We start from the raw sequence: 24,926 nt of genomic DNA, 5'->3' as shown, positions 1-24,926 counted from the left end.
GGCCATGACTGATAAAAAATGGGCCTCGATTTGGACTAGAAAGTCCAAAGGGGTTATTGGGCTTATTTGTTTTATTTTGGGCTTATGGTTTTTCTTATCAGGCATGGGCTAGCCCTCTGGGCCGCAATTCTGGTAAGTTTTCAGCAGAGAGTCGAGAGAGAGACCCAAAAACAAGGAAAAACGACGACGCAGTTCACCGAACCCTATCCACTAGAAGTTACTAGACGGACCTAAGTCACGCCAGTCCTACTCCTACACTTGCAGCAAGAATACAAAGGAAAGTCTAGTCGTGAACAATCCCTTGAAACGCTTCCCTCGTGTCGAATCCCTTCTCTCTACGCTAAAATGGATCCATCGAAGCTGAACCAGTTGAAGCAATTCGTAGAACTCTGCAAGTCTGATCCCGCCGTTCTCAGCGATCCTACCCTCTCTTTCTTCCGCGACTACCTCGAAAGGTAATTTTTGAAGAATTGCCGTCTCGAGTTGAAAAATATCTGTCTCTTGTTTCGCTTTTTTTTTGAAATTCTCTCGACTATTCGTTTCAGTCTCGGCGCCAAGATCCCTCCCTGTGCTTGCGAGCATGGACACACCAAATCGGTAATCTTTTAAAAAAAAATTTTCTGAAGAAATTTTGGATTTTATGTATTTATGTTAGGGCATCTGAGTTTCTAAGTCTATATCGATACAGAAGAGTTCCGCGGTGGATGAGGAGTACGAGGATATGAAGGACGATCACGCACGGGAACCAGATGTCCCTGATGAGGAGGACGAAATAATTGAATCAGATATTGAACTTGAAGGCGACACTGTGGAGCCTGACAATGATCCTCCGCAGAAGGTATGATTCGTGGCTAGTTTGCAGCACTCTAACTTGAATTTCTGGTGTTTATCTTATGAACGGTGTATGTGGTTTTGTTCGCAGATGGGAGACTCCTCAGTTGAGGTCACCGATGAAAACCGTGAGGCTGCCCAAGAGGCAAAGGCCAAAGCCATGGAAGCAATGTCTGAAGGTAGAATTTGTCCAATTTTACGTGTTTACATATTTGCGTGTGTCATTTTTATGCGTGCCTGTAAGATTTAAGGAAACACTGTTGGTTACATGCAATGCAGATAAGTTAGACGAGGCAATTGAGCATCTGACAGATGCCATTTTGTTGAACCCGGCATCTGCAATAATGTATGCGACAAGAGGTAAGATGATAGAGTATTTTTGTATGCTAGAGTATTTTGAGTTGAATTGATCTCAGTTTCGGTTTAATCATCATGGTCATGATTTATTTTTCTTTTTTGCCTCCAGCTACTGTTTATGTCAAAATGAAGAAACCAAACGCTGCCATCCGAGATGCCAATGCAGCTCTAGAGGTTGCTTTCTTTTCTTTGCTCTGCTCAATCGCATGTTGTGGACGCAGGAGTTAATGTTGGGACTTGGGACTGAGGAGTTATAGTCATAGACTCGTAGAAATTGACGAATCGGAATTCTTTCAAAATTAAATGAAACTAATGGGGCAAAAATAAAACTAAGGAATAAATCTTGATAAGTTTATTTTTTCCAATTTCTTCAACTCAGGGGTAAGGTGTGTTTTTCATCCTAACCTGCATATGTCTATTACACAATTTTACTTTTAACATGTGCACGCTGATTTTACTATGTTGTGATGGTGGTTTTACCATGTAAATAAGTTTAGAACCACCTTTGGATAGGCATTGTGACTATTGTATTTATGGTAGGGGCAGCACTGGTCAATATGAGATGATAGATAATCATATAAGAGGGTTTACTTGTATGGCACGGAGATGGCAATGTTTTAGTGTGAAACTTCAGGAGATTCTTGTACGATATACTTAGAAGAGATGAGGTAGGCCAGAAAAAATACAGGGCTGCATGCGACAAAACAGGACATACAAGCTATTAAACTGGAGTGATAGGTGTTCTAACTTATTCTCTTGTTGATTTGTGGAATGGACCCAAGGTGTCCGGGAGTAGGCTTTATGAAGATGATGATTTGATATTGTTGTCAAAATGAAAAGATTTTAATGTTGCCATGGCTTTTATAAATGCACATGGTCTGCTATTGCTGCCGTTCTCTTGTTTGGTTTTTCCTAATGGGGCATACTTGTTATACACCATATGCTTTTTGTCTGTTTGTGTCAAAGTTTATCGGTCTGCAATATAATAGGAATTCTAAAGTAAAATTTTGTTGTCCATGATGCTCATGTTAGATTAACCCGGATTCAGCGAAGGGATATAAATCCCGTGGCATAGCAAGGGCAATGCTTGGTCAGTGGGAAGATGCTGCGAAGGATCTTCACTTGGCATCAAGGCTAGATTATGACGACGAGATAAATGCTGTACTCAAGAAGGTGATCTCACTCCCCACCCCCCACCTCTCTCCCCCCTGTACGAGTATACGTACTTTTGCATGGTGATGCATCATGTACATGTTTCTGTGGACCTACTGTGAAATTTCAAATAATGCATCATCAAGAATGATACTCGGAATATCTGACAATTGATCTGTATAATAGGGATTGATATACTGGTGATGCTTTTTGTGGAAGTAAGAAAAATATGAAAACCATTTGACAGTCTTCATTTTTGGTGATATACATATTTAAAGCTCAAGCCTGCATTTTCTTTATACTCCTTGTTTTTTAATTTCTGATCCTCAAGTGTTTCTCGTTGGTTGTCTTGTGTCTTTTAAAGGGATAAAAAGTTGACCTGGTTTTATGTTCCTGAGGAATTAAAGACAGTACACTTACCCCTATCCCTTTTTCTTTCTCTTAGTTCCTTAGGGGAAATGTAGGAATAAGAGTTTTTATTCCAAGGAAATTGAGGTAAAATATTAAACATGCGAAGCAATGGATTGATTAATCTCACATGGCAGTCTCCATTTTGATGACGTTTCTGGTTACATCTTTTGAGTTTCCAACTTGCAAATCTCTATCTACTTTTCTTGTGAATTTCAATTTTTTTTTTGCTGTAACCTGTAGTGTTTGTGTCTGCTTGCATAATGCTTTTAAAAGAACAATTGAGGAATTACAGACAATATTGACACCTTGCTCTTTTTCTTTCGCTTTCTTGTTTGTTGTTTGTTGTTGTTGTTGTTGTTATTGTTATGTGTGTGTGTGCTTGTCTTTCTTGGTCAGGGAATATGGGACTCTTAACTGATGATTAAGCATACAAATGTTAGATCTGTTTGAATTGTGTTATGTGCATGATTCTTCGGTTTATCTTTTAAGAATGTATGGTTGGCGCACGTTTGATGGTAATCAAGGCTTGAAGGTCTGTTGATGCATATTTTTTTTCCACTTCGGAATTCGGATCACAACCTCTTTGTCACAGGTTGACCCGAATGTACACAAGATTGAAGAACATCGTAGAAAGTATGACAGGCTACGTAAAGAGAGAGGGGAACGTGAGAGGCAACGCCGCCGTGCTACAGCACAGGTATATGTAAATGTGTGATTCTTCTCATTCCATTATCTCCTCTCTTTTTTAATCCTATTTCGTTATGCTGTTAATATTTGCTAAAACTCTAACTGAAGGCCGAGTATGAGAAGGCCAAGAAGCAAGAGGAGTCATCTTCTAGCGGACGACCTGGAGGCATGCCTGGTGGATTTCCAGGTGGGATGCCTGGTGGGTTCCCAGGTGGGATGCCTGGAGGCTTCCCAGGAGGGATGCCTGGAGGCTTCCCAGGTGGAATGCCTGGAGGATTTCCAGGTGGGATGCCAGGAGGGACAACTGGAGGATTTCCAGGTGGCATGCCAGGAGGGACACCTGGGAATGTTGATTTCAGCAAAATATTGAATGTAAGTATGATGGGTTTTGACAGAAGTGTGCTTTCTGGCGGTGCTATAAAAAATTTGCTCGTTCTTAATTTGATGCCATATCATCCGTTGCTCCTGTTATTTGGTTAACCTCTCTCATGGTGGAATGTAACAATGCCTAAGCTCTAGCTTTGTTCACCATTCATGTCTCCTTCTCCTTTGTACTCAAAATTGCATGTGCCAGTTTGTAAACTAGCCTATCCCTTTTACGAAACTGATACATCTTTGTTCACATTTTGAACAGGACCCTGAATTGATGACTGCCTTTAGTGATCCGGAAGTCATGGCTGCTCTCCAAGATGGTAATCTTTCCATTTTATGTCCATATATGTTCGTATGTATGTGTAGACTTCAGGATGCACTCTCTTGGTGCTTTTTCAATGAACAACTTCAATTCAAAATGCATCTGTGGACATTCCATGTATGCATGTGTACATTTTGTTAGTTATTTCCTACCCTTTTCCCCTAGTTATTAAACAAATTCTTCATTTACTTTTTCAATGACTCACTCAATAAGCAGTATTGAACCTCAGTTTAAATTTGGTGTGATTGGTGTTAGCTCTTTCTTTTACAGAGAGTTAACTGTATGATTGCAGTAATGCTAATGCTAGATAGATACGAGCATTCAAAGACAAGATAAGAGTTTGATATTGTTGTGCGATAAAGACTAGGCAAAGCAGTAGAAGAAGAAAATGACTTGGTGGATATGTCAATTTTGCGAAGTTGGAATAGAAGCTGCTTTACATAATTGACATATTTTGGCATATCATTAAGCGGAACATTTAAATTTGGTTCCATATATAGGTTTTAGAGAAAGGATCTGAGGAGGTGGGAATTGTTTATCCTATTCATTTGCAATTGGATTTTGTAAAGAGGGGAGAATGCTATTTATTGAGGGCATTATTCTTCTTCTTTTCACACTCTACTGTATTAGTTAGCCTTTCAATTCCACTCTCCCAGCCTGCCTGACCTTTGTTGATACTTGATAGCATTGTTTTCGAGTACAGAACAAAATGTGGACCTTCATTTTACGTCAATATTTATCAATATGCAGTATGACTTTAATGAAAATGAATATTTTGGTTTTGCAGTAATGAAGAACCCTGCTAATCTTGCCAAGCATCAATCAAACCCAAAGGTGGCGCCTGTAATTGCAAAGATGATGAACAAATTTGGAGGACCAAAATGATTACTAGTCGAAATTCACTTGATGCTCGTGGTACCTACTTTACAATTCCTGCACACTGTATTGTAACTTCACTGGGAGTGGGATGTGTCATTGTGTTGAGGATTGCAGAGTTTTAAAATTAATGGATTCTCTTCAAGATTGGAGGCCAGAATTTCGTAAAATCTCGAGTAGAGAAATCGATTTTGGGCGTCAATCACTTTTTTTGTCACTTGTTTTGTTTTATCTTACTATGTATATTTTCTTTTGTGGTGCCATCTGCGTTTTGGCAGCGATGAAGAACGTGAAGGGATTGCTAATACTGGAAAGAAACATTTCTTCTGTTCGAGGCCGACACAATATGAGGTGGTAATTTCGCGAGGACTGAAGCCATCATGCGTCCACACGATCGGTACCCATCACTCCAACCAATTCTTTGCCGGCACCAGTATGGCATTCTGTCAATCATCCGACAATTTTTGTACTTCAAAAATATGAAGACTGCCTAATGTTTCACTAAAAACCAACCTACCTAGATGATAAAACTGCAAGAAAACAAGATGCCCTCTCCTCCACAGAATCCATTCATAATTTTTGTCTTTACCGGCATGTGATCACCATTAATAAACTTCCACTCCACTCTGCATTTCCTATCTCATACCAAACAGTGGCACCCATCTCTTCCTTTTCCCTTCCAAATCTATTCTCTGATTCAAATGTGTTCACATATCTACTTCTTGTACTCGCTGCTTTATTCGCCAGTTTTTGGTTGTACACCAAATCCAGCTACAATTCACCACCACTACCTCCAGGACCCGCAGGCCTTCGCTTACTTGGGAGCCTGCCCTTCCTGGACCCTGAGCTCCGCTCCTACTTCGCCGCTCTGGCCGAAACCTACGGCCCAATTTACAAGCTCCGACTTGGGTTCAAGCTCGGCATCGTAATTTCCTCCTCATCTTTTGCCGTGAAGTGCTTAAAGACAACGATATTAGTTTTGACTTTTTATTAATTATTAAAAATTTTAATTAATCAAATCAAATCGGTCAATTGGCCAAACCGGTTGAACCGGTTAAATCGGTTTTCAGTAGCCTATCGACACGATTCGAAATCTGGTTTTTAAAACATTGATCTTATGCTGGAGTATTTGTTTCTATACAAATTATAAGCTTTAATAAATGCCATATAATGAAATCAAGTATTTCCGTATATATATATATATATGTATATATATATATATATATATAAAATCAAGTTTGTATTATTATTATCATTATATATTTCATGTATTATGAGAAGTTGAAATACTCTTATGACCACGCGCTGGACTTTAACTCAATTTATTATATCGTCAGGTGAAAAATTTATCTGTACGATCTAACGACCCGAGTGTAAACCTATATTTGATTGTTGATATGTTGTTGCCTGGTTTCAGGCCTTATTCACGGTGTTTCACACACAAAAAAGGTTTTTATTTTTATTTTATTTTATCATAAAGCCCTAAGGGGCTACAATGCAAATAGATTATAGTGCAGGGAGGGGTTCAGTTTTCAATGTGAAATTGTGAACCGACAATTTAAAACGCTGCCGTGTCGTTGCCTCTAGGGCTCATTCCAAGGTTCGCGGTTTTACTCTCCATTTTCTGCTCTGTAGGAGACGTAAGGTTCGCATCGTTCGCTTCTGTTGGAGGGTAAGTGAGGCTCTCTTTTCTTCTGTTACTCACTACCATTCGATTTCTGTTTATTTGTTTTGTGATTTTGGGTCTGATATTACTGTCATTAGGTTAAGGAGAGAAGCCAAGATGAGCGGAGGAGAGAAAGGGTCAGCAACTAAGACGCCGGCGGACTTTCTCAAGTCAATTCGCGGTCGACCGGTGGTCGTCAAGCTCAATTCTGGAGTTGATTACCGAGGTCAGCTCTCTCAACTTTCTGTATCTTTTCATATAGTAATCTCTACAATTTATGTTTTCTCTCCTTAAAGTGTTTGTTTGACTGGATTTAGGTTTACATATTTAGGGTTAGGAGAAAATACAATGCCTTTCAACCTTTGAACTAAGAAAAAGAGAAGCAATGGACGTAATAGTAACATGGAGTGGTTGAACAGGTGGTGGTTTGGTTAATGCATGTGAGCACATGAAGAATTAGTCGTTGTGATTGCTTGCTGCTCTGTAGCTAAGGATTGTTAATTAATGAGGTTAAGATTGTGTTGGTTTTCATCCTGTTTTGTGCAAAGTTCAGTAGTATGTCTGAAAGGCCAGAGGTTACTAGTTTGGCCTAAATTTGCTGCTCCCTTTATTTTGTGGTCTTGATTTTATTTGCTTATTTGGTTTTCTTCTTTTTTTAGTTTTTTGCAACCTTAGTAGAATATCCCTTTTCTGTTCTTTCCCGAATTTTCTTCTGTGTTGATTCAATGAGGATGTTGTTTTCTTGGTTTTGTTATGATGCCTAGGCTTGTCTAGATAGTGAAAAGGTATACTTATTTTTTAGTTTTGAAGTCAATGTAGTAACTCTGTTTTCGGATGATGTTTGCATGGATGTGTTGTGAATTGATTGCTTTGGCTAATTTTTTTTGTTGCTTTATACAACTTTTTTGTGGTTTGATAGAATATCTTGATCTTCTAATTTTGGTTCATGGTGAATTGAAGTTTGATATGCAACTTATAGTTTTGGAGATTGTAGTAGAACGGGATCTTCAAAGGGATTTTGTTTTACTCCAAGTTGTTTTCATCTTGAAATACCAAATTGCTTTCATCTTGATATGATTTTTTTTCTGCTTCTTTTTATTGTTTGACAATACCATTAGTTGGTTGGCTGTAATCTTTTTGTATAATGCAATGACTTGAGCACAATGCATAGTTCTTTTAACATTCTGAAAGCTATGGTGAAATTAGCCATTGTCTTGTTAGTGTCCCAAAGGATGTACTACATTGTTAGTCACTTATAAATACTCTGTAATGCAGTGACTAAACTATTTGGCAGATTGTTACCCTGTTACTATTTTGAAAAACCTGGCAAAGTAGCCAGCAAGTTGCCAATGCAATGAGCTTGATTGTTTTCCTTTTGCATGGTTAGTTGGTTATTGATGAGACTTCTTCTAGCCTTCAACTCAGTGGATAAATTGTTATTTATAACCCTCGTACTACAGTATTTGGCTCCTAAGCAGTAGGTTGCCATTGTTTGGACCTGCAGTAAGATAAATTCGCCTCTTCATTAAATTTGAGGGTTTAACGCCATTGTAAATTCTCTAGTGTGTGAAGAATTTTATATGTCAGACTTTTTTTTGGTGATGGAATAAGAAATTTTTTTAACGGGCGCCAAGAAAGTGCCACAGTACATCAATCTTGTAATAGTAAAATCACTCTTCACTTTTATTTGATGGCCTATGGATTACAACTCAGTTGCAGTTTTCATTGAGTCATCGACTATGCGTTAGGAGAGAAGCGTAATAGTTTGAGTCTGTTACTATTGTTGGTAGTGTTATGAGACCCTGTGAAAAACTTACAATTTAAAGGGAGTTGGTGTGCCATTAGAAAATTCTGCTGTTATATAGTACTGATGCTTGTGGGGGTCAGGTGGGTGTTTTTCTTCTTCTTCTTCTTCTGGAGTTGGTGGATGTAAAGAGGTGCTTATGGTAATGGTAGGTTTACGATCTGCACATTGTAAACTAATAATAGCTAAGGTACCAAGTTGGATTCCACTGAGATTCTCAATTCATTATGCAGGTATTCTGGCATGTCTTGATGGTTATATGAATATAGCAATGGAACAAACTGAAGAATATGTCAATGGACAGTTGAAAAACAAGTATGGTGATGCTTTCATTCGTGGAAACAATGGTAAATTCGTAAATGAGTATATGGTTATGCTTGCCTTTTTATTTTCTATTATCATTCGACTAGTGTAACAAGGAAAAATTGATTATATATATCGTCTTCTTTGTGCAGTTTTGTACATCAGTACTTCAAAGACGAGTCTTCCGGAATGAGCCCAAATTGTACTTGTGGTTTCTGCTAATTGTTAAAGATGTCATATTGTGGATTCCGGAAATGAGGATAAACCGTTCCAACTTCAGCAATTAATTGAACTTTTTGTTATCAAGTTCAATTTTAGCATCGATCATCGTTGTAATTACATTGTCAGGGATATGATGGGTACTCCAGTAGTCACTTTTTTTTGAATTCAACAGTTTGTGTGAATGTTTGGAGTTCAGATTGTTCTTTTGAGGTTTTGGTTTGTATTGTATTCCCCTTTTCTAGTAACACCATTCTATGCTTGTGGAGTTTAAACAGGTGATAAGGTTTCAGAGTCTTTTCTGGAAGGAGAGTGTGGGATTTATTCAAAGGACAATACTAAAGACCCTTAAAATTTGACACCCAAAAGTCCCCTAAATCTATGTAGCATTAAAATAATCATTGATTAAAATCACATATGTAGGTTCTACTTCACATTAAATATGGGTCTTTTAAGAGTTATATTTTAGGGGTCTCAAGCATTATCCTTATTCAAATGCCACGGCGATCGTCTTCTTGAAACCGGGGAAAAGTTTCTCTCAAGGGAATTGAGTCGAGGGCAAACTCTCTTGGAAGTGGGAATTGCGGAAATAAAGCCCTTGTGGCTTGTTTTATCGAAATGGTTATGGGCCTATGCCCAACGAAAAAAGCCCAAGCCATGAGTCATCTTCATGTACACGTACGTGGTCCATTTTCATGAATCGACGCTAGACCCAGCCCACTAACCGTCTAAACCCCGCCTCCCTTTCTTTCGTCCTTTATATTGTCACGCATAAGCCCTAAACCCCTGCAACATATTGCAAGTTCGCTATCTGCTGCACTAAGGAAAATACCGCTTTGACTTAAGGTAAGCTTCTCTCTTTGTTTGGATCACTCTTTGAGGTGCTGTATCTTTATCTCTTTGTGAAATTCCTTTGATGGGTTGTTTGATTTTTGAGGAATAGCAGGAATTTGAAATAAAAAACTCTATGCTTAGTTTTTCTTTTGTTTGAATAGCTTGATTTTTTTTTTGAAATCGTAATTCGAATTTGCTCATGTTTAACTTATTGTTTTTTCTCGATGGAATGAATTCATGTTTTCTTACATGGAAAAACTGTCTCTTAGTTTTTTTTTTGTTCTGCTTCTGTGTAGAAATGAAATCTGCGCTTCTGTTGGCTTGATTCATTCGCAGCAAAAATTAGCGGATTTTTTTTTTTGTTTTTATTTAATTTTTATGTGGCTCGGACACTATTTGGGTTCATTTTACACATTGGTAACCGCATGACCCATGAATTTCTTCCATTCCCCTTTCCCCTCGGTGGCTCAATACTAGGTCATGTTTTTGTCCAGATGAATTTTATTCGACCTTTGATTATAAGTTTATTGTGTTATACAGCCAAAGGGTATTGAGGTTTATGGGAACTGTTGCTTAGATTCACACTTCACAGCAAGCGTACTTTTCCTGTTCATTGGGAATGATTGTGATTATTGTTTAATAGTCTGAGCTACCTTTATGATGAGCAAATTGAAGTGAATTGTGTTCAGTTGTGTGAGTTGTGATAATGCAGGACAGTGTCTGTATTATCACAATCATGCCATTGATTGTTTTGTTGGAGAATAGACATTGGCTGTAGGCGATAATTACGCACACTACTTATGGCCATGGGAATTGTAGTTCTGCTTTTTATATTTCCTATAGTGATTCCAACTAAATTCCTTGATAGATTGACGTAGCCAACCTCGAAATGTTAGGCAATAAGGCTTTTGATAATGAATACTCGAAATGTTAGGCAATAAGGCTTTTGATGATGAATATAATGATCATTAGCAGTTTTCTTGGTCTGTTTTAAAGGAAGTGAATAGAAGCAATGTAGTATGTACTAGTTAGTGTTCCATGTACCATAATGACATCAACTTTTTTTATGATCCTAGCATCCGGTAACATGAACTTCAACAACGTCAAAATTCCAAAGGTGCCGGGTGGGGGTGCTGCTTCTGCCTTGCTCAAGCTGGGAGTCATTGGTGGACTTGGCTTGTATGCGGCAGCTAATAGTCTCTACAATGTTGATGGAGGGCATCGTGCCATTGTGTTTAACCGTTTAGTTGGTATCAAAGACAAGGTGCTTTCCATTTTTTTGTGTGATATCTATTAAAATATTTCCCTAATTACTTATTACCCTCACTGTATATGATTTTTACTTTTTAAATTATGATTATTATTTTTTACTTCAATACTTTACTTGACATTCGTCAGCTTTTAGATTTTTCTTTTATTTTTGTTCTCATTTTAATGCTTTATTTTTTTGTTTCGTTAAACGAAAAAACTGTGAAAAAAATTTCAATCGACAGACCAGTAAATTCTTTTTAATTTTCAACCATGCAAGTGGAAATCTGGAACTTTGTAAATCAATCAGATTAAGTTTATTATTTGCGTTTTCAATGGTGCTGCATTTCATTAATATATGCTACGTAAAAAGTTTACTCATCTTACTTGCGCCCATCCAAAGGCCATTAAAGAACGCCTTCTTATGCTTTCGTTGTCACTTGTCAGACATGGTGCTCTAATTTAGTTCAACTATTGTAAAATCTGTATGCTAATTTAGATTTACACAATGGCCATCACATATATGTTCTTTACATTACTATCATTTAGTTATAATGCTGTCAAGTATATCAATGAAGGTTTATCCCGAGGGAACACACCTTATTATTCCATGGTTTGAGAGACCTGTCATCTATGACGTTCGTGCAAGACCCCATCTTGTTGAGAGTACTTCTGGAAGCCGTGATCTTCAGATGGTAAATTTCCTCTTAATTTTTTGTGAGCTTTTTTTTGGCATGTTGTGTAGCGAGAACAGCAATAGAAGATTGCTATGTACAAAGATGGTGACAAGATTTGTCTCATTAATTGATTCAGATTTTTTTTGTAGCATGCATTGAATGTCTTGCCCCAGGATAAAGTTCATAGACTCTTCTCCCAAAAATAATGTGCATATGATATTTGCGTGAAATCAAGTTGGGTAATGTTTTAGTGGTTCTGTGTCTATGTATCTTTTCTTTATTTAAAGACGTTGGACATTCTGAGAGCTGTCTCAGAATGGTAATGTAGATAAAGCGTTATTAAGAAATGCTCTCGCATCTTTTGGTTGATTTTATAATGCCCCTGCCATTGTTTTTCCATATGGAGTGACCTTTTTCCTTTTTACTTATGAAGTTAGTATTTTGAAGAATAGTCATATTTTTGTTTTCCTCTTTTGGCTTATCGCGTTTCAAAATTCCATGAGCATGAAGGCATTTTTATACATGGAAAATAAATTATGAGAGGCTGAACATATTATGTGAGGGTAAGGTCTATGTACATCTTGTTTGTCCCCGACCACGTCTACTGCGAGAGTCTTGTGCACGGAAGTTGTTTACCAAAGGCTGAACATGGAGTGCAGTGGGAATTTCCACTTTTGTCAACAGATTCTTTAGTTCGACTGTCTTGGTCAAACTCTTGTCTTAAGAGAGAGAGAATCTGCAGTGCTTCTTTTTTGAAATTGCTTATGCATAATAATTGATGTTAGATTCCTTAAAGATTTATTTAGCGAAACTTAAAATAATCACTAGTTTTTGCACTGTGGAGTTTTGAACTGGAAAGCATTATATTTTGGCGTTACATTGCTCTGTTCTCTGTTTTTTGTTTCTTCAATACAACAGTGCTGTTATGAAGTCATAATTCGACACTTTAAACCCCACCACATTGCTGTTATGAAGTCATAGTACCTGTTGCATCATCCTCTTCCTTTTATGTCCTCCCATTACCCTGGCTCCCTGAAACCACTATGACCAGAAAGAGAAGAACCACCCAGCCCCCCCGGGCTTCTGTATGGACTGCGAGTATTCTAGTGTTTTATTATGTTGAGATAATGCTTTTCTTAATGGAATCTTTTCCTTCCCCCACCCCACCGAAATAGAAAAAATCCATAATGTTGGGGTTTTCTTTCTCTGCTCTTTTGAAATCCCTCGTTTTGAGAGCTTGAATCCTTATTGTTATTGCAGGTGAAAATTGGGCTTCGAGTTCTTACACGTCCTGTGGCTGATAAGCTGCCCACAATTTATCGTACTCTTGGCGAGAATTACAATGAAAGAGTACTGCCTTCTATAATTCATGAAACTTTGAAAGCTGTGGTTGCTCAATACAATGCAAGCCAGCTCATCACTCAAAGAGAGGTTAGCAGTGAGGCTCATTCATTTATTGAAGTCTTTGAAAAGAGTCGAAAAACAAATAATTGGGATTATTACAAATGCAGAATTTCTAATATTTAGCTAGTATTTGCTTACCGTGTTTTTGCTCCCTTCTGCCTATTTGTTTTTTGATTTGGGTTTTGTTGTTTGAGTGGAGATTCAACAAAGAACTGAGCCTCTGATTCTCTTGCTTCCTGTAGAATGTTAGTAGGGAAATACGGAAGATATTGACAGAAAGGGCAGTCAATTTCAATCTTGCACTTGATGATGTGTCCATCACAAGCCTGACTTTTGGTAAGGAATTTACGGCTGCAATTGAAGCAAAGCAGGTGGCTGCACAAGAGGCTGAGAGGGCTAAATTTATTGTCGAAAAGGCCGAGCAAGACAAGAAAAGTGCCATTATTAGAGCCGAGGTAAGAAAGCATGCTTGGTCCTCTTGCCAAACTCTAATCTTATTTGTTGGCACAGATTGCAGTGACCCGTATTCCGTGTGTTTCCTATTGTTTAGCCATTTGAGAAAAACTTTTGGTCAACATCATGTGATATTGAGAGAGGTATTCTTTATTGATTAAAACTGATTTGAAGATTCAGAAATAGGAATCTTAGTGGTGCTGGGATAGAGAACTTCATTGCATTATAACTTCTTGATGATACCTTTCAGTGTTTTCTCCTTTTAATATCAGTATCTTTTCTGTTAGAACATATATTACATCATAACCTTGCAGAGTAAAGTGTGGGAAGACCGCAAGTGGAAGAGTTATTTTCTTTGAATAAATCTCTTCATTTCCTCACAATAATCTGTATGAGAATATCTACTTCCATTATTCATCTATTTTAGAGTTTCTTTTGTATATGAATTTGATCCCTTTTTTGCCTATGTATTAATTCTGTCCCCGTGGTTTGACAGGGAGAAGCCAAGAGTGCTCAACTGATTGGTCAAGCTATTGCCAACAATCCTGCATTTATCACACTTAGGAGGATTGAGGCTGCAAGAGATATTGCCCACACCATGTCAAATGCGGCCAACAAGGTTTTCCTGGATGCGGATGATTTATTGCTGAACCTTCATGATATGAATTTGGATGCCAACAGCAAGAAATAGGCATATCAGACTGTACGGGTACCGATGCCCCTTAATGCCAGTTATGTTCCTCTCATTTCCCAATTGTGAGAATTTTCATTAAAAAAAAAAAAAACGAAGCAGTGAATAGATCAAAGGGTTGAGGTTCTTTTTAATGGATGTTTTTGAGGACAGTACGATTTATTTTGCTTTGAGAAACTATTCTCTAATGGAGACTAAATTTCCTTCCGGGCCCTAAATTGATTTGGTTTATGCAAGTTAGGGTTTAACCGTTTAAGGGTTCTTATGGTAGGCAAGTTTGTAGCAAATATTGGGTGTAAATGTTAGTTTCCATTACTGATAGATGGATCATGTTACAATTTAGTCACAACATTGCAAATTGGTTTGACAATCAGATTTTGTTGTGTTTTGATCAATATATAGGTCAGCACGTTGATTGATTGAAACTTAAAAAATATAATCGTGGACTAACTCAGTAAAGTCAGTGATTAATTTGTAACGTTCGAACTTTAAGCGACTTAATTGTAACCTGAGCTATCTAAAAGTAACATTTACTCCAAGTAGTGATAATTAGTATTTATTGGGCTGGACTTGTCAATATAACATGTTCTGTTATGAGCTATTTCAAAATCCAAATCTCATTTTTCTCAACAAAAAAAAAAAAAAAAGTCCAAATCCTATAAATCTAAATTATCCTATCATGATTCATGACAATTAAAGATAAAATCTTATCATAAACAACGACCTCAACATTTTGCAAGCATATTTCTCAATCTGTTTTGTACAATTAGTACAATATCTCATAAAATCAGTATATATGGAAATACACATAAATTGTGGTAGAATGAATCATTTACGGATTTACCTATAAATAATTTCTATTTAAACACAAATTAATTTGAAAATTAAGTAGAACTGGATTTGTTTTGCATATTCATAGCCTTGATTAGGCACCATATATAATATAAATAATAATAATAATAGAAATTAAAAAGAAAAGAGAGTTGTTAAGATTAAGAGTAATTACGAATTTACCAGTGATGTGAAGTATGAAGTCAACTAATTATCTAAAACAAATTAATAATTATGGAGATCCCGTCAACACCCAAATACCTGCTTTTCTGGTCTCATCTTCCAAAACAAACTGTTATTCTCTCCGTCTCTTATACTTTGCAAGCTCTCCTAATTCTTCCCCAAACCTTACAAACCCTCTGCATAGAAACTAAACACTCTCAGCGCCGGCGGCCACAACGGAAGCACAGCTGGGAAGGGAGGCTGATTGGGTTTTTTTGTTTTGGTCCCAATGTCGCTCATGGACGCCACACCTTCAACACCGGGAAAGTTCAAATCCGAGAAATCTACACCCTACTCGGCTTACCCGTACTATCGTATCCTCCGATTCCAGTCCTCTCTCTCGAAATTAACCCTATGTTCCTCGATTTTTCTTGCTCTCATCCTCCTCTTCTTCCTCATCTCTCCTCTTCCTCCATCTTCCCATCACCATGGCCGCCGCTCCACTGAAATCTACAGCGGAACTAAGTGGGAAACTAAGGTCCGCATATCTGCTCAAACCCACGCACGTGCTGACGGTGGTAGGCCACTAAAAGTTCTTGTCACCGGCGCGGCAGGATTTGTGGGGTCACATGTCGCACTGGCACTCAAGGGACGGGGAGATGGCGTTGTAGGGCTTGATTCCTTCAACCACTACTACGACCCTGAACTCAAAAGAGCGCGACAGAAGCATCTGGAAAAAAATGGGGTTTTTGTGATTGAAGGAGATATAAACGATGAAAAGCTTCTCAAGACGCTCTTCGATGCGGTTTATTTCACTCACGTGATGCATTTGGCCGCGCAAGCGGGTGTCCGGTACGCAATGGAGAATCCGGGTTCGTATGTGAAAAGCAACATTGCTGGGTTTGTGAATTTGCTGGAGGTGTGTAAGTCTGCGGATCCCCAACCAGCAATTGTGTGGGCTTCTTCGAGCTCAGTGTATGGTACCAATACTAAGGTGCCCTTCTCAGAGAAGGACCGTACTGACAATCCCGCGAGTTTATACGCGGCCACAAAAAAGGCCGGAGAGGCAATTGCACACACTTATAATCATATTTATGGCCTTTCAATTACAGGGTTGCGATTTTTTACTGTTTATGGACCTTGGGGAAGGCCAGATATGGCTTATTTCTTTTTCACTAAAGATATTTTGAAGGGAAAGGAGATAAGCATCTACAAAACTCCCAAAGGGGAGAGTGTGGCCCGGGACTTCACCTACATTGATGATGTGGTGAAGGGTTGTTTGGCGGCATTGGATACGGCAAAGAAGAGTACTGGGAGTAGAGGGAAGAAGAGGGGACCAGCACAGTTGAGGATTTTCAATTTGGGGAATACAACACCAGTGCCAGTTAGTAGGCTTGTAAGCATATTGGAGAAGCATTTGAAGGTGAAGGCTAGGAAGATGGTGATGCCATTGCCAAGTAATGGGGATGTGGAGTTCACCCACGCAAATATAAGTTTGGCACAGACAGAGCTTGGTTATAGGCCAACAACGGATTTGGAGACAGGGATGAAGAAGTTTGTGCAGTGGTACCTCAATCATTACGACCGTTCGAGGAAGAAGAAGAGTTCGTGGTGAAGTATCTCGTCATGATTTGTTAGTGAAATTTTGATCTATTTTTATGTTGATTAATACCTGTTTCATTGACATTAATATTTGCTCATTAGCTGTATGATACACACGGTACTGTCATGCAAGGAGGATTATGACCTACGAGGAATTGGTTTATTCATTGATTAGCATATTCCTGCAGGACATATCCAACTTTCCACATGTTGCTTCTCTATTTTATTTTTAGGATCTTACCCCTAATCTAGGTTTTGTACAGTAAGTGGTCGATGGATCACATAGATTTGTTGATTGTGACCTCTTTTGCTCATCATAAAGCTGTCTCAATAAATTAGATGATATTACTTCTAGTAGTTGATTACTTCTAAATTTGGCCCTTCTGCCTTAGATTTTAGTTAAGTTAAGCTTGTGATGTTTATTCTGGTCGGCTATGAAGTTTGGAGGTCAATGTGTCCATTTTCATGGTTGTTTTTTTCTGATGTATATATATGCTTGGTTATCTGTATAGTGACATATGCAGCATGTGGTGCATTTATTTTAGAGACATTTTTTCCACTTGTTTGTATTTTGTATGATTCGTTTTTTAGATCATGTGCGTTGGTAGACCACGTGTTCGGTGTTCAACAATGCTACCTTGAACTATGCCTTTTAGTCTTCTTACTAGTCATTCGACGTAATCATATTGTTAACCATTTAGAGAGTTCGGTAACAACTCCTGTGAGAAGAAGTAGTACTTCATCATTCACTCTGTTTTCATTATAGCCTTCTTTATGTTTTATTTAATTGCTATGGATTTCATGATTCTTGCTGATCTTTAAAGTCCATATTGTATGTGGCAGTCAGTCACTGAAAATAATTGAAGTGCCTTCACATTTTCACTTGTGGTTCTATGCGATGAATAAAGCCCTCATTCTGAATCCGTGTTCCACTTAATGATTTGTTTCTGTAACAATGTCACATTTGAAGAATCTACAATTTGTTGTTGAAATTTGAATTGTATTATGTAATGTTACCTAGAAAAACAATTTATGAAGGAGAACAAGGGTGTGGCAATTTTGTTTTTGAAGGGATAGTCTTGTAAGTTAAAACCATCTTTTAAGAGATGTACCTGTTACATAAACTGTCCTATGTAGTGGGTCACTTGAAGAATTTTTGTCTGGAATCAATGTTACCTAATGGGTCAGAATGTTAGAAAATGAATATCCACAATGCCGTCATGCATATCTTCCTATCTGATATCGATCATCTCTCTCAATATTGTTCCTACTGTTGTATATATTCAATTCTGTAACACCATGATCATCGGATTGTGTACCATTTAGGAATTTCGGAAGCAACTTGTTGTGTGCAGAGCTTTGGGAAACTGAGGTTATGTTTTGCATTCCAGGTTTCTTCTCGTGTTTTGATCGCTTATCTGCTTAGCCCGGCATAGTGATCATGTATCTGCAATTCAATGTGGTTGGGTTCTAATCCATGTTTTGCTTTTTTACGATGAGTTGAGTTAGCAGTTTAGCACTTATCTGGTCACACTATCGATCATCGATTGTGTATTGTTTTTCGGTTCTTTAGTACTTTATGTAAACTGTTGTTGTAAACCAAGTCTTCATAGAGGCAGCTGCTGTTGATTTAAGGCGCAATTTACATGCTGATATTCTTTGTGCTAGGTACTACGTTCATTGATTCTGCACATACAGCTTTTCTTTCTTGCATATTAAGCAACATCTACTTCGCAGCATAACTTCTGGTTCTTTGACATCCATCCCATATATCTGTTGAAAACCTGGGTTGGCTAAATAGCCAAGTTCTGGAATAGTAACTGGGGGAATGTAGAGAGCCAGAAAATGCGTTATTATAAGTTGACAAGCCCAGCAGGCAAGTTTCTGCTAGAAGACATGCCAAGACTCTTTCTCAATCTTTCCTCCTCTCCCTCCCCACCCCTTCACTCCAGTTCTTTTTTCTCAAGCAGCATTTGAGGCCGGTAAAATACCAATTCAAATTCGTTTTTTGTTCAACACTAGGGTTTAAGGAATGCAAGGGTGTCGCAATGGTTGGTAATAATGGAGGGGTTGGTTTTGCCAGAGTGAATTAAATGGTGAAAGGCGTCTGGTTGTAGAGGTTCATAGGAATGGCGTAGGATTGCCTCCAGGGGGGTATGAATTTCGGGGATGAGAGAGTAAGGGGGCCTCTTCCAATAGAGTTAGTGTAAAGAACTTTCACGTTTCCAACAGTTCAAATTTCAAAAATGGGAACTGAAAATAAAAGGCAGGATAAAATTACTTCCGACTCCGGCAGGCATGGCTATCTGGTCAGCTTATTAAGAACGAACTCGATAGTTTCAAGATCACGTTTACCTGTTGATAACTCATAAGTGGTTACTCAATAGCAGGAAATGTTTTCAAGCAATTCCCCCTTCCAAGGTTTAGGATGGCAAAAGGATACAGCTTATGAAAGATCAAAAAAAAAACCAAGAGGTGCCCGTTGCTCGGTAGATCAAGTGTAATCATAGTAGGTAAAATTGCATAAGAAAACAGAGTAGCATAGTATTCCATGCCCAACCCTAATTTGATCAGTCCTAAACACACGACTAGCAACAAAACTTCATGAGGCACCTGCTCATTTTCCCAGTATTTAGCATCCCATGCCCTAAAAATTGACTGCTTCCTTTAAGCAACCAGAGTACTGGCTGTTGTTGATTCACTGCATACAAAAGAGCAAATAATCAGCAATTGCATTCCAAGAACAGCTTTATCAAAGTTTATTCCCATTAATCTAGTCCAGATCAAAGGTGATGTCATGTAGTTGTCTGTAGACAGTTATAACTTATAAATGTCTAGCATATAATGGACATCAAATAATATACATAATATAAATATCACGACAATATTTAAATTGAAAGATTTTGTTTATCTATTAGAGCTATAGAGGAAATGCAAATACAGTAAAAAAAAAAAGTTTCAGTAATGACCAAAACATGATTTCAATAGTCTTGTAAATGGATTCTCCAATCCCTGCATTGGAATTTTTTTTAATTTAATAACACCCCCCTTCTTTTTTTTAATGGAAGTACCAAAAAGGTGAAATCCCTGCATTTGAATTATGCATTAGATGGATAGACATGCATGAATACATGAATGCGTGCACACACACAGAAAAAGATGAAATGATAAATGGTAGATTCCATCTAAACAGAGGGGGAAGAAGTAATATTTGATGCTCTTTGCTCAATAGAGCAACCATATAGAGAGGCTGCTCTAATTTATTGCCAACACTTGAGGCCAATCTACTAAGCATATGGTCATTGGTCATAGACACAGTTTAATAGAAAAACCATTACGAACACATGGATGAACAGAAATCAACACACGTACTCATCAAAATCATAATAACATGACGCTTATGACAAAAATAAATATTGGTTCTTTTACTCCTTTCCAAAAGTGCACACAAGTACAGTATACTAAACAGCATTGGACAAACATTTTATACTGGCAAGCAACAATGTCATTGAACGGAAAAAGGCAAATCATACGTTCTGTGAGTTCTATAAGCACCTTTCCATAAAATAAAATATAAATTGGTGAAACCTGGTTAGACTCACAAGTCACAACAACTAAAACATTGCATTCAACCATGATTAAAGTCACACGTGATTATGTGAAACAGACAACAATAATAGAAGAAACTATGAACAAAGAAAGAACAAACAACCAATCTTTCAAAAAGTGTAGCTAAATTCCCTGTCTTCGTGAGGAAGAAACAATGGCAAACATAGTGAGCAAAAGACAATATTTTGCCACCAAAGATCTATATTTTAAATATAGAAATAAAAAAGAACAAGCAACCCAAAAAGACAACAATTTACAACATACTACAATATAGAGAGTGAAAACATGAACAAATAACAAATTAAATTGTACATCAAATCCATGATAAATGATTGAAGTACTCACTATTTCCAAACAGGGGGCAGCTTCTTGGTCTTCTTGTAGTATCGTGCAAGGCGATGAATCCTGCTCTCCACAAGAATCAACCTGAACTTGGAGTCCTTGTCCTTCCTGTTTCTCTCCAGATGCTTGCGAATTGCAACGGCCTTCTTGATCAGATGGTAAAGATCCTCTGGAATCTCCGGTGCAAGCCCTAACCAAATCATCAGCATAAATTAATCAAAAAAATCAATAAGCAACGGACACCTCACAAAATAGCAAGAGAACTGCATAAGATACCGTGAGCCTTGAGAATGCGAAGGATTTTGTTTCCAGTGACGCTCTTGACCTGAGCAATACCGTGAGAATCACGGAGAATAACACCGATCTGCGACGGCGTCAGGCCCTTCTTCGCAAACTTGCAGATATTTTCATCGACCTGAAGAAAAATAATAAATATTAAACCACTGTTTGGTTGCTGAGGAAGAAAAAAGGAAACATATATCGAGTCGGCTTTGATTACATCTTGAGAGGTGACTTTGAGCCAACTGGGAGGGGTGCGCTTGTAGGGCAAAGCAGAGGCAGATATACCTTTGCTGCCATGAAAAATCAACTCAATTTGTTAATGAATATATAAGATCAATAAGCACAAAGTGCGAAAAACAATTGAGAAACACAGAGAAGCAGACCCGCGACTGTGCATACGACCCATGGTTGTGTTGCTACGATTCCCCGGCGGCTACTTCGACAGAAGAGTGGAGTGGTGACGAAGCCCTAGGTTTAGGGTTTATAATTAGTGGGGGGCACAGCGTAAATTGGCGACGATAACGACGTCGTTTCAGATTGTAAGTGCAACTGGGTAAACTGCATGCAAAATCCCTCTTTCATGACTTTCATCTTAAAGTAAGGCCTAGCCCCATACCAGCCCCACCCCACCAAGGCTACATTTGGGCCAGTCAATTGGTTTGGGCCATACTATTTGAGGTAGCCCAAGACATTTCAGATACAAGTGTGCATTCTCAAGCATACGGCTGTGATTTGTGAACAACGATCATGCACGGATGTGTTTCTCCCTGAATTTAGATCACCGCCTCTTCAAACCCCTCCTCTACTAGTTAGACCAGGAGGCGTTTGATAGGGTCTCCCAAACTCATTTTCCCCCTTCCTAGCTATCTATGAGAGGTGGTGAAATGCTTCCTCTGAGCTTCACTTCACCTTGGCCATCAACCTTTCCGGACCCATATCTATGATCTGGTATTCTGGTCTGGTCATTTCCATGCATCTCCTAACAAATGGCATTGTATACAAAGGAAACCCAAACTTGAGGATATATAGACTCCAAAAAAGTTATAACATCAGGAATTCAGAACTGCATTCTTAGGAACATGACTCCATCGCACAGACATGGTCACTACAAAGTCCCATGAAAAGTGGGAACTTAGTAAGCTACTTATAATTCACCATAACAACTCCCAACTTCAAGTGAAAAAACAATAGACTAAATAAAACAGCCAATATTTATAGCACTCTCAAATCCAAAAGAAAGGTTTGGAAACAGCCATTTTAGTAAAGAGGTTTCTCACTCCTCTATTCAAAATTTGAAAAAGATGGTGTGACTACATCAAAGACAAATAATGGAGGCACTATGACTGGAGGCAGTCCTAATCCAAACTCATTCTGAGATGTGAAACTGCCACTGAAGCAATTAGAATTGTATATGCATGTTCCTCTGTGACTCCAAACTAATGATTTCTTGAATGCAACCGAATATATATTAAAAAAAAAGGTGAGGAAATGTAGGTCGTAACAATGCCCTCATATCAGAGAATCAGAGAGGGAAGACATGTTGACCTTTCGATTTCTATGCACAGAACCATGCTACCTTCATCCTCTGTTATAATCCAGAGCATCAACTTATTGTATGGAGATCATCCCAGATACTACAACTTGGAATCAAAATAACAATTCTAAACAAGTAAAACAAATATTTCCCACTGACTCCAAACTAATGATCTGGAAACAGCAATGTCAGCAAAATAGTTTTCAATTTGCTTCCTTTCACGTTTATTTAAAGTTAAAAACAGCCAAAAATAGTAAAATACTATTATCAAGACCATCGAGTTGAAATCATAAGAGAACCCGGTCAGCTTTAAATTGGAGAATATCATAATTCCAATGCTGATATTTGAATCCATTAGAATTATAAATGCAAGTTCCCCTTTTAACTCCAAACAAGTGGTAAAGAAACAGCCATGCCAGCAAAGTAATTTTAACATTTTCAAATTAACTTTTTTTCTCTTCAACTTTAAATACAACTGACATGGCTTATCAAAAACAGTAAATTGAAATTGGAGGAAAATTGGAACTGCTCTACACTATAAAGGGATCCTAATCCTGATGCTAGTAACTTCAAGCTGCTACTAAAGCAGTATAATTGTAACATTTTATTTTCAACATTATCAAATCTTTTCATATCAAGCCTCTAATCTCCAGTAGAGGATTCACAACATTTATACTAGGCTACTAGCTAATCATATCTTCAGAGTTTGCATCCACAAAAGAACATTCTGGTGACAGAAAGCAAAATGGGAGGAAAAAACTTCAAAATGTACATATCAAAAGCAAACCAGTTGTTCCATCCCTACCTTGTTGACAATCTACAACACTTAAAAGATCATGTCAACAAAACTTCAAAACCCTGCAATGTGTCAACATTTCAGAAAGAGGGTGCCTCAATAAAGCATTGTGCCCAACCTATTATCTAAAGCTCATAAGATCCACAAATGGTTCTTGAAGTAAAAAAAGATGGAAGAAAAGCTTACAGGATCTTATCAAATGCCAAATCAAAGTTGGGGAGAAAAGATATCTAGGGATTCCCATAAACAAACAATTTCTTTTCTACAAGCCAAAGATCATCAGTTACAAATTAAGCCACAGAAGTCTACATTTCACAAGATCACACCTTCATAATTACACATACCAATTTTGAGAAGAAAATTGTTAGCATTAATTCAACATTTCGAAACCACCATCATGCATCACGACAAACCCCAAAACACAATGCGCAATTCAAGATCAATAAGCCAGAACAAAAGAACCTTACCCGACTAACTTCAAAACAAAATCACGATAAGAAAAAGAACAGACCCAAATTCTTCACGATCTTACTTAGCCACCATCCTGGCAATGAAATCTTCGTAACGGATCCTCCCGTCCGACCCGACATCCACCTCCCGGATCCACTCATCGAACTCAGATGGCTCCAGCTTCTCCCCAATGTTGGTCAAGATGTGGCGCAGATCCGAGACGGTGACGAAACCCGTATTATCCTTGTCGAGGACCTTGAACGCGTCGCGGAGCTGTCGATCGAAGGGCTCGGGCTTCATGTGCTTGGCCATGAGGTCCAGAAAGCGAGGGAAGTCGAAGGGCGCGGTAAGTTTCTCCTCGGCGATTATGGACTTGAGCTGGGCCTGCGTCGGGTTACCACCGAGAGAACGCATGAGTATCCCCAGCTCAGACGGGGCGATCTTGCCATCTCCGTCGGTGTCAAATAGCGTAAACGCCTCCTTCATCGAAGAGACCTGGTCGTCGCTTAGATCCTTGCCCATTTTCAGTTTCGTTCCTGGTTCGGATTGTAACCGCTCTCTCTGCAAATGCTCCCCTCTCTAGAACGCTGTTGTTTATGGGAAATTGCAGTGCTGCCTTTGCAGAGAGAATCTCTCTTTTAATGAATGGGCCTTTAACTTGACCCGAAAGGGAAGTTGGGCCCCTGTGAAAGGTGTATCTATAGGGTCATTTGTTGGGCCTGTAAGATGTTTGATAAGCCCAATAATTTTTTTTCTAGTGCGCTTGATAAGTAAACAGCTATTCACCAAGACACCAACTCAATGCAATCAACCAATCAATCAATGAAAGGTGATTTGATTGACAATCAGCTGGATTGATGGGCATACTTCTCATGTCCAAAATTTAATTCCAATGAAATTTAATTCCAATGAAAGACATATCTCCAACGGTATTTTGTTTTTTTAAAAAAAAAAACCCTTAATGCAATCAAACATTATCATCTTTGTTGCTCCATGGCATATTATTGAACT

General features: G+C 38.3%; 6 protein-coding genes and 1 non-coding gene across 8 annotated transcripts; 4 read left to right on the top strand and 3 right to left on the bottom strand.

Moving 5' to 3' along the window:
* The first annotated feature begins 247 nt into the window (after positions 1-247).
* On the top strand, positions 248-5,225 carry LOC120017230 (FAM10 family protein At4g22670-like). 2 transcript variants are annotated; one of them, XM_038870390.1, is made up of 11 exons: positions 248-455; positions 546-597; positions 692-838; positions 923-1,010; positions 1,111-1,191; positions 1,298-1,362; positions 2,221-2,361; positions 3,344-3,448; positions 3,547-3,810; positions 4,073-4,130; positions 4,920-5,225. In XM_038870390.1, exons 1-11 carry the CDS (start codon positions 346-348, stop codon positions 5,015-5,017), a joined length of 1,209 nt encoding a protein of 402 aa, XP_038726318.1. In that variant the 5' UTR covers positions 248-345; the 3' UTR covers positions 5,018-5,225. The 2 variants fall into 2 exon arrangements, with proteins under 2 accessions (XP_038726318.1, XP_038726317.1); XM_038870389.1 differs by having other exon boundaries at positions 249-455; positions 689-838.
* Positions 5,226-6,527: 1,302 nt separating this feature from the next.
* Positions 6,528-9,248, top strand: LOC120016395 (U6 snRNA-associated Sm-like protein LSm6). The gene is made up of 4 exons (XM_038869144.1): positions 6,528-6,680; positions 6,773-6,900; positions 8,712-8,825; positions 8,934-9,248. The coding sequence occupies exons 2-4, from the start codon at positions 6,792-6,794 to the stop codon at positions 8,972-8,974; spliced, it is 264 nt and encodes an 87-aa protein (XP_038725072.1). The 5' UTR covers positions 6,528-6,680; positions 6,773-6,791; the 3' UTR covers positions 8,975-9,248.
* A 455-nt stretch (positions 9,249-9,703) lies between these two features.
* On the top strand, positions 9,704-14,563 carry LOC120016086 (prohibitin-1, mitochondrial). Its single transcript, XM_038868679.1, has 6 exons — positions 9,704-9,846; positions 10,911-11,098; positions 11,661-11,777; positions 13,020-13,190; positions 13,406-13,618; positions 14,113-14,563. The coding sequence occupies exons 2-6, from the start codon at positions 10,922-10,924 to the stop codon at positions 14,305-14,307; spliced, it is 873 nt and encodes a 290-aa protein (XP_038724607.1). The 5' UTR covers positions 9,704-9,846; positions 10,911-10,921; the 3' UTR covers positions 14,308-14,563.
* An 831-nt stretch (positions 14,564-15,394) lies between these two features.
* Positions 15,395-17,256, top strand: LOC119980034 (UDP-glucuronate 4-epimerase 5-like). The gene has a single exon (XM_038822680.1). The coding sequence runs from the start codon at positions 15,590-15,592 to the stop codon at positions 16,913-16,915; it is 1,326 nt and encodes a 441-aa protein (XP_038678608.1). The 5' UTR covers positions 15,395-15,589; the 3' UTR covers positions 16,916-17,256.
* Positions 17,257-19,286: 2,030 nt separating this feature from the next.
* LOC120017041 (40S ribosomal protein S13-like) lies at positions 19,287-21,662 on the bottom strand. The gene is made up of 5 exons (XM_038870089.1): positions 21,519-21,662; positions 21,353-21,425; positions 21,130-21,268; positions 20,857-21,043; positions 19,287-19,603 (listed from the first exon to the last, which is right to left on the bottom strand). The coding sequence occupies exons 1-5, from the start codon at positions 21,539-21,541 to the stop codon at positions 19,570-19,572; spliced, it is 456 nt and encodes a 151-aa protein (XP_038726017.1). The 5' UTR covers positions 21,542-21,662; the 3' UTR covers positions 19,287-19,569.
* Positions 21,663-22,621: 959 nt separating this feature from the next.
* On the bottom strand, positions 22,622-22,719 carry LOC119980177. Its single transcript, XR_005463814.1, has one exon. It is a non-coding gene; the product is annotated as a small nucleolar RNA snoR100 (small nucleolar RNA).
* A 959-nt stretch (positions 22,720-23,678) lies between these two features.
* LOC120017042 (probable calcium-binding protein CML13) lies at positions 23,679-24,531 on the bottom strand. The gene has a single exon (XM_038870090.1). The coding sequence runs from the start codon at positions 24,435-24,437 to the stop codon at positions 23,994-23,996; it is 444 nt and encodes a 147-aa protein (XP_038726018.1). The 5' UTR covers positions 24,438-24,531; the 3' UTR covers positions 23,679-23,993.
* Between the last annotated feature and the right edge of the window lie 395 nt (positions 24,532-24,926).

This window comes from Tripterygium wilfordii, chromosome 15, assembly GCF_013401445.1.
Source record: "Tripterygium wilfordii isolate XIE 37 chromosome 15, ASM1340144v1, whole genome shotgun sequence".
In the NCBI taxonomy this organism is placed as follows: Eukaryota; Viridiplantae; Streptophyta; class Magnoliopsida; order Celastrales; family Celastraceae; genus Tripterygium; species Tripterygium wilfordii.
This window is presented reverse-complemented; position numbering and strand designations above follow the sequence as displayed.